The sequence below is a fragment of the Mobula hypostoma genome, chromosome 10 (genome assembly GCF_963921235.1).
Source record: "Mobula hypostoma chromosome 10, sMobHyp1.1, whole genome shotgun sequence".
In the NCBI taxonomy this organism is placed as follows: Eukaryota; Metazoa; Chordata; class Chondrichthyes; order Myliobatiformes; family Myliobatidae; genus Mobula; species Mobula hypostoma.
Genome location: NC_086106.1, coordinates 11,684,497 through 11,693,048, shown reverse-complemented (window position 1 = coordinate 11,693,048; position 8,552 = coordinate 11,684,497). Strand labels below are relative to the sequence as shown.

Here is an 8,552-nt window from a genome sequence, read left to right as displayed (position 1 = left end):
AACACTCCAAAATTAGGCCTCACCAACATCTTATACAACTTCAACATAACATCCCATCTTCTGTACTGAATACATTGATTTATGAAGGCCAGTATGCTGAAAGCTTTCTCTCAGCTACAGTGCTCTTCCAGTAGCTGAAGGGATTATATTTCCAGAGTTTCCCCATCCAATGTTTCAAAAGTCAACATATTGATTGAAAACTCTGCAAGCTTGCAATATTTCTCAGTTAGTTCTAACTGAAGTGGAGAAGGTCAAAAACGTTAAATTCCTGGTATATACACGGAATGCTGCAGGAACCCAGCAGGCCAGGCTGCATCTATGGAAAAGACTAGCAGTCCTGATGGAGTGTCTCGGCCCGAAAAGCCAACTTTTCACTCTTTTCCATCGATGCTGCCTGGCCTGCTGAGTTCCTCCAGCATTCGGTGTGTGTTACTTTGATTTCCAGCATCTGCGGATTTTCTCGTTTTTAAACTCCAGCGTGCCACTACCTCAGAGGACCTGTCCTGGGCACGTCATATAAATGTTAACGGCAAAGAAAGCATGACAAGGCTGCTACTTCTGCAGGAATGAGAGGAGGTTCAGCATAACATCAAAAACTATGCTGACTGGCTGCATCACAGCCTGGTACGGGATCACCAATGCCCTTGAGTGGAAAATCCTACAAAAGGTAGTGGATTCGGCCCAGTACATCACGGGTAAAACCCTCCCAATCATTGCCGTAGAAAAGCAGCATCCATCACCAAAGATCCTCACCACCCAGGCCATGCTCTTTTCTCACTGCTGCCATCGTGTAGAAGGTACAAGAGTCTCAGGACTCACAGCACCAGGTTCAAGAACAATTACTACCCCCTCAACCATCAGGCTCTTGAACAAAAGGGGATAACTGCACTCATTCTATTTCTGGTGTTCCCACAACCGATCGTCTCACTTTAATTACTTGTTATTTCATGCTCTTATTATTTATTTCTAGTTATTGACATTTGCATTTGGACAGTTTGCTGTTCATTGATCCTGCTTACAGTTACTGTTCTACAGATTTGCTAATTATACCCGCAGGAAACAGGATCTCAGGGTTGTACGTGGTGACATGTCTAATCTGTTAATAAATTTTACTTTGAACTTTGACCCAGTGGAGATTAGCAACCAGCGTGACAGCCAACCAGTCAGAACGACGAGTTGTACCGATATAAATGCGAGCGCTCGGCAGAAACAACTCTCAAAGTTGCACTCTGATGATGTCACTTCGAGTGGTGACAAATTGTTTGCAACCTAACCTCCAGCCTGGGCGATCAATCGTACAAACGATTATAGTTGCTCTGATTATTGCCCAAATTCTGCATCCTGAACCATCTACAATAACTTTTATCCTCTTGCTCATCTGAAGTCCATTTGTCACTTAAGTATATTTTATATTTATTTATTTCTACAACTCTTTGAAAACTCACGACCTTCAGCGAAAAAAACCTCCCTCACCTTCAGTGGGTCCTTATATTTTAAACAAACACTTCTACTCTAGATCTTCTCCAGAAGATAAAACATTTTCTCTGCAGCCACCCTGTCGAGACCCGCCAGGATTTTGTTCAATGAAATTTACTCAGCCTTGGCCCCACTGTAGCATAGAAGTTAGCGCGATGCTATTATAGCTCAGGGTGTCAAAGTTCATAGTTCAATTCTGACATCATTTGTAAGGAGTCTGTACGTCCTCCCCGTGGAACGCATGGGATTTAGTGATTTCCCCCCGGATATTCTGGTTCCTTCCCACAGTCCAAAGACGTAGGTTAATTGGTCACCGTGCCATGACTAGGCTAGGGTTAAAATTAGGGGTTGCTGGGCAGCGTAGTTTGAAGACTATTCTGTGCTGTATTTCAACTGGGTGGCGGGGTGGAGACCAGTCTCTGCCTAAGGAGGGTAAGGTGCTCCTTCCCCCCACCTCTAGCCTGCAGGTCACCCTTGGGCAAGGTGTAGCACCCACTTAGCCCCTCCCATCAGGGTCATGTGAAGCCACAGGAGCAGCTGGTGCTCATCACAATCGCTGGTTATGTGACCACTGACGCCCAGGCAGACTCTCTCTGGGTCACCCATCTTGTAAAGACACTGCCCAGAAGGCGGCAATGGCAAACCAATTCTGTAGAAAAATTTGACAAGAACAATCATGGTCTTGGAAGGACCATGATTGCCTATGTCATATGACACGGCACATAACAATCAATCTCAATAAATAAATAAATTCTAAGCCCCAGAAAGCACAAGACAAGCGTTTCCTCCTGAGATAATCTGCCTATTCCAGGGGTTGGTACATCAATCGTCACTGAACTGGCTCCAACCCATTGATATAATTTCTTTTAGGAGACCAAAACAGTACTCTGCACTCCGGATGCAGTTTTACCAATACCCCATATAACCAAGCAAAACTTCCCACTCTTTGCATTCAATTCCCCTTTCAATAAATAATCTGTGTCTTAATCCAGATTGAAGATGTGTTCTTTCAGCAAAAAGCTGCCAAAAATGAAGTCGTCCTTCATAGGAACACGAGGGGAAGAGGTATTTTCCTGTCTTGTGGGTTTATGATGCATAACCACATTGAGCTCATATATCCAAACAACCAAGACAATCTTCCTGCCTCTTTACCCCACGACACATTCATACTGTAATTTGAGGGAAGCACAAGTCACATGTATCAGGATCATAATGGAATAAAGTGAATTACAGAGACACGAGCGAGGAGCTTACCCAGGTGGATTGGAGGGTACTGGCAGGGATGATAGCAGAGCAGAGATGGTTCACAAGGTGCAGGATAGATGTGTCCCACAGAAGTTGTTCTCTCAAATGGCAGGGGTAGGCAACTGTGGCTGACGAGGGAAGTTAAGGACTGCATAAAAGCCAAGGAAAGGGCATACAAGGTAGCAAAAGTGAGTGGGACATTGGATGATTGGGAGACTTATAAAATTAAACAAAAGGTAATTTAAAAAGCTATAAGGGAAAAGTTGAAATACGAGGGCAAACTAGCCAATAATATAAAGCAGGATACTAAAAAACTTTTCAGTTATATAAAGAGTAAAAGGAAGGTGAGAATTGATATTGGACCACTGGAAAATGATGCAGGTGAGGTAGTAATGGGGGACAAAGAAATGGCAGATGAACTTAATGAATACTTTGCATCAGTCTTCACTATGGAAGACATTAGCAGCGTGCCAGAGAGCAGAAGTGAGTGCCATTGCTATTACAAAGGGGAACAAGTGCTGGGCAAACTCAAAGGTCTTAAGGTGGATAAGTCACCTGGACCAGAAGGACTACATCCCAGAGTTCTGAGAGAGGTTGCTGAAGAGATAACAGATGCATTGGTCATGATCTTTCAAGAATCACTTTATTCTGGCATGATCCCAGAGGACTGGAAGATTGCAAATGTCACTCCACTCTTTAACGAGGGATGGAGGCAAAAGAAAGGAAACCATAGGTCCATTAGCCTAACCTCAGTGGTTGGGAAAGTGTTGGAGTCTATTATTAAGGATGAGGCTTTGGGGTACTTGGGAGACTAATGACAAAATAAGTCAAAGTCAGCATGGTTTCTGTAAAGGAAAATCCTGCCTGACAAATCAAGAATCCTTCAGGGAAGTAACAAGCAGGGTGGACAACAGAGAGGCAGTGGATGACATTTACTTGAATTTTCAGAAGGCATTTGATAAGGTGTCACAGGAGACTGCTTAACAAGATAAAATCCTATGCAGTTTCAAGCCACTACCATGGCTGACAGGCAGGAGGCAGTGAGTGGGAATAAAAGGGGCCTTTTCTGGTTGGCTGCTGGTGACTAGTGGTGTTCCTCAGGGGTCAGTATTGGGACTGCTACGTTTCACATTGTTTGTCAATGATTTGGATAATGGAATTGGCGGCTTTGTGTCAAAGTTTGCGGATGGTATGAAGATAGGTGAAGGGATAGGTAGTGCTGAGGAAGCAATGCATTTGCTGCAGGACAGACAAATCGGAAAAATAGGCAAAAAAGTGGCAGGTGGAACAGCGTGCTGGGAGATGTATGATAATGCATTTTGGTAATAGGAACTATGTTGGTATGGACTATTATCTAAATGGGGAGAAGGTTCAAACATCAGAGGTGCAAGTCAAGTCACTTTTTATTGTCATTTCGACCATAACTGCTGGTACAGTACACAGTAAAAACCAGACAACGTTTTTCAGGACCGTGGTGCTACATGAACAATACAAAAACTACACTGAACTATGTAAAAAACAACACAAAACTACACTAGACTACAGACCTACCCAGGACTGCATAAAGTGCACAAAACAGTGCAGGCATTACAATAAATAACAAACAAGACAACAGGCACAGTAGAGGGCAGTAGGTTGGTGTCAATCCAGGCTCTGGGTATTGAGGAGTCTGATGGCTTGGGGGAAGAAACTGTTACATAGTCTGGTGGTGAGAGCCTGAATACTTCGGTGCCTTTTGCCAGATGGCAGGACGGAGAAGAGTTCGTATGACGGGTGCTTGGGGTCCTTCATAATGCTGTTTGCTTTACGGAGGCAGCGTGTGATGTAAATGTCTCTAATGGCGGGAAGAGAGACCCCGATGACCTTCTCAGCTGACCTCACTATCCGCTGCAGGGTCTTGCGATCCAAGATGGTGCAATTTCCGAACCAGGCAGTGATGCAGCTGCTCAGGATGCTCTCAATACAACCCCTGTAGAATGTGGTGAGGATGGGGGGGTGGGAGATGGACTTTCCTCAGCCTTTAGAGAGACGCTGCTGGGCTTTCTTTGCTATGGAGGTGGCGTTGAGAGACCAGGTGAGATTCTCCACCAGGTGAATACCAAGAAATTTGGTGCTCTTAACGATCTCTACAGAGGAGTCGTCGATGTTCAGCGGAGAGTGGTCGCTCCGTGTCCTCCTGAAGTCAACAACCATCTCTTTTGTTTTGTTCACATTCAGAGACAGGTTGTTGGCTCTGCACCAGTCCGTTAGCCGCTGCACCTCCTCTCTGTATGCTGACTCATCATTCTTGCTGATGAGACCCACCACGGTCGTGTCACTGGCGAACTTGATGATGTGGTTCGAGCTGTGTTGCAGCACAGTGAACAGCAGTGGACTGAGTACACAGCCCTGGAGGGTCCCCGTGCTCAGTGTGATGCTGATGGAAATGCAGAGGGTCCTTGTGCAAGACTCCCAGGTTAATTTACAGGTTGAGTCTGTGGTAAAGGCAAATACAATGTTGGCATTTATTTCAAGAGGAATAGAATATACAAGCAAGGAGATAATGCTGTTGCTTTATAAGACACTGGTTAGGCTGCACTTGGAAGTACTGACAACAGTTTTGCGCCCCATATCTCAGAAAGGATGTGTTGTCATTGGAGGTTCACAGGGATGATTCTGGGAATGAGGGGTGACCTTTTACAACAGAGGTAAGGAATTTTTTTTTTTAGCCAGAGTGGCGAATCTGTGGAATGCTCTGCCACAGACAGCGGAGGAGGCCAAGTCCATGCGTATATTGAGGGTGTAAATTGATAGTTTCCTGATCGGTCAGGGAACCAAAGGATATGGCCAGAAGACAGATTTATGGGGTTGTGTGGGTTCCAGGATCAGCCATGATGGAACGGCAGAGAAGACTCAATGGCCTAATTCTGCTCCTATGTCTGATGGGCACTGTTCAGCAGCAGGCCTGAGGGGCTTTAATCAGTTCAAATTTTCACACACACATCAATGTCCAAAACACCAGTCTCAATACAAACTAGCTTCCCCTCCTTGTCTCAGCCTATACACTTCCTGCAGTCTTAGGAAAACAGCTAAGGATGCCTCCCACCCCGGTAATTCTCTCTATCCTCCCTTTCAATCAGACAGAAGATACAAAAGCTTCAGCAACCACCACCAGGCAAGGACAGCTTCTATCCTGCTGTTATCAGGCTGATGAGCTCTTGATCTAGTTCGCCATGGCCCTTAATTGTTTAGTCTACCTGCTCTGCTCTTTCTGAAAAACTAACACTAAGTTCTGCCTTTCCGTTTTTACTGCCTTGATGTACTTGTGTACAGACGGCATGCAAGTAAAACTTTTCACTACATTTTGGTACATGTAACAATAATAAAACAATTACAATTCCACATGCATTCTGTGTTCTTTATTCCCCCCCCCCTTTAGTTTCAATGATATCCTATGTCCTAGTTATGAAAATGGCAGCACAGTAGCGTAGTGGTTAGCACAAGGCTTTACAGTACCAGTGACCCAGGTTCAATTCCTGCTGCTGCCTGTATCACCCTGTGACCACGTGGGTCTCCTCCCAGTGTCCAAAGACGTACCAGTTGGGAGGCTAGCTGCCCACTGTAAATTATCCTGTGATGAGGCTTGGATTAAATCAAGGGGATTGCTGGGGGGCGTGTGGCTCGAAGGGCCTGTTCTGTGCAGTATCTAAAAAAAAGGCATACCCTATTGTCTCCCCATCTCTTAGCACCCCATTTTCCTGTCCTGCCTATACTGCTCTCATTGTGAAATACTTTACATACCAGAATAATAAAAGCAGGTGATAATCCAGTTCAACCTTTTAGGACCACCAGTTCTTACCCAGTCAGCAGCAAATTTTTAATGCAACAGAGTATGTCCAGACCCTTCAGGACTGAGTAAGAATTTCAGGCTGCGTACTGCATTCATTCTCTGACATCAAACGGAACTATTGAATACTGTGAATCACAAACATGGAGTTACACACACAAAATGCTGGTCAGGCAGCATGTACGGAAAGGAATAAGGCTGAGACCCTTAGTCAGGACTGGAAAGTAAGGAGGCTGTGGGGGAGGAGGAATAGGAGTACAAGTTAGATGATAGGTGAAACAAGGCGAGGAGGAGGACGGATGACGTGAGAAGCTGTGAGGTGATAGGTGGATGAGGTAAAGGGCTGAAGATGAAAGAATACCTAGAAGGAAGCCATTCAGAACCCATGTGCCACAGAATCCATCCCACCACACCATTTTAATACTAAGAAAACACATTTTAAGCCTTTTTCTTTTTATTGGGAATTGAAGGGGGAAAAAAAACCTAAACAGACAAAAATAGTCAACCAGTTCTGAAGCATTAGAAACGTTCAATTTTTAAACCTTCATAACATTAGCTTCACACGCTGCAACAAATTCACTGAAGCAGAATTACCTTATTCTGATAAAGGTGTCAAGTTTAATACAAATGTGAGCTGTTTATTGAAGCCCTGTCAGCTGGTGCAGCTGCTCCTCAGATGCTGTACACTATATTTCACAACATTCAACAACATTTACTTGGACCAAATGAAGAGCAGTGACATTTCTGTGGAATGCATGCATATAAAAAGGCACTAAAACATCTAGGTTAGTTAAAAGGTTTGTCAGGTGATGAGGGCCCCCAATGCTGTGCTCTTCACAAAGGTCCATTTCAGTCGTCTCTTGTGGGACTTGGGCTCTTCCGCGAACCTTCCGATGGGGAATGACTGGAGGGGAGAAACAGAAAATACTCTTTTAAAAGACGGCAACGTAATTCACACGGGATTAACGGCAACTTGTCCCTCGGAGGGGGTGGGGTGTAAAATCACACAAGGCAAAGTAAATACTCAACAACACACACAAAATGCTGGTGGAACTCAGCAGGTCAGCATCCACAGATATGAATATAGTTACCATCTCGGGCTGAGACCCTTCCTCAGGACAGGAGGAAGATGGGAAGACACCAGTATAAAATGGGGGGAGGAGGGGACAGAGGCTAGCTGGAAGATGAAAGGTGGGCAGGAAAGGTTAAAGGCTGGAGATGAAGGAATCTGGGGGAAATACTTGGAAGTAGTGAGAGCAGCGTTGGGCCCCTTATCCAAGAAAGAGTGTGCTGGCATTGGAGAGGGTCACAAGCACAATTCCAAGAATGAAAGGGTTAATGTACGAGGAGGCAGGGGATCGCACTGAAACCTATCGAACGTTGAAGGGCCTATATAGAAGGAATGTGGAGAGGATGTTACCGCTGTGAGGAAGTCTGGGACCAGAGTGCACAGCCTCAGAACAGAGGGACATCCATTTAGAACGGATGAGACATTTCTTAAGGCAGAGGGTGGTGAATCCATGGATTTGGCTGCAGAGAGCAAATCATTTGGTATATTTGAAGCAGAGGTTGATTTAAGGCAGGAGAATGGGGTTGAGGGGGATCATAAATCAGTTAGGATGGAATGGCAGAACAATCTTGGTCTGATTCTGCTCTGATGCCTTATGGTCTAAATCTCTCATCTGCAAAAAATGAAATCCAAAAGCAAGACCAAGTAGCAGAATGGAGGGACCAATGACAAGCAGCACACATCGCTTACAAGATAATTAACCACGTGGTATGGATCATCCACCACATACTGGGATGGCATTAGCGGATCAGTTTGGGTTTTTGTAACAATCCAGCTTTCCCAGGTATTTCCTTACCAAATACAGCTCTGCAGCCTGCTATAATGGAATCTGAACTTGCAATCTTTAAGACTTCCTAGTCTAATATTCAGTGTTAGTTACAGGATAAATTCTACTCCCTTACTTCCCAGAGACTGTGCAGGGACCAAGATTGAAGG

At 44.8% G+C, this 8,552-nt stretch overlaps 1 protein-coding gene across 3 annotated transcripts in view; it reads right to left on the bottom strand.

Moving 5' to 3' along the window:
* Positions 1-4,093: 4,093 nt before the first annotated feature.
* Positions 4,094-8,552, bottom strand: part of srsf7a (serine and arginine rich splicing factor 7a) — a 31,578-nt gene continuing 27,119 nt past the window's right edge. For 2 of the 3 annotated variants that reach the window (XM_063059994.1, XM_063059995.1), the window contains exon 8: positions 4,095-7,451. In XM_063059994.1, coding sequence (XP_062916064.1) covers positions 7,397-7,451 — 55 coding nt within the window. In that variant the 3' untranslated portion in view covers positions 4,095-7,396. Of the gene's footprint in view, positions 7,452-8,552 lie in introns of all 3 variants that reach the window. The other variant, XM_063059996.1, reaches the window with a different exon arrangement.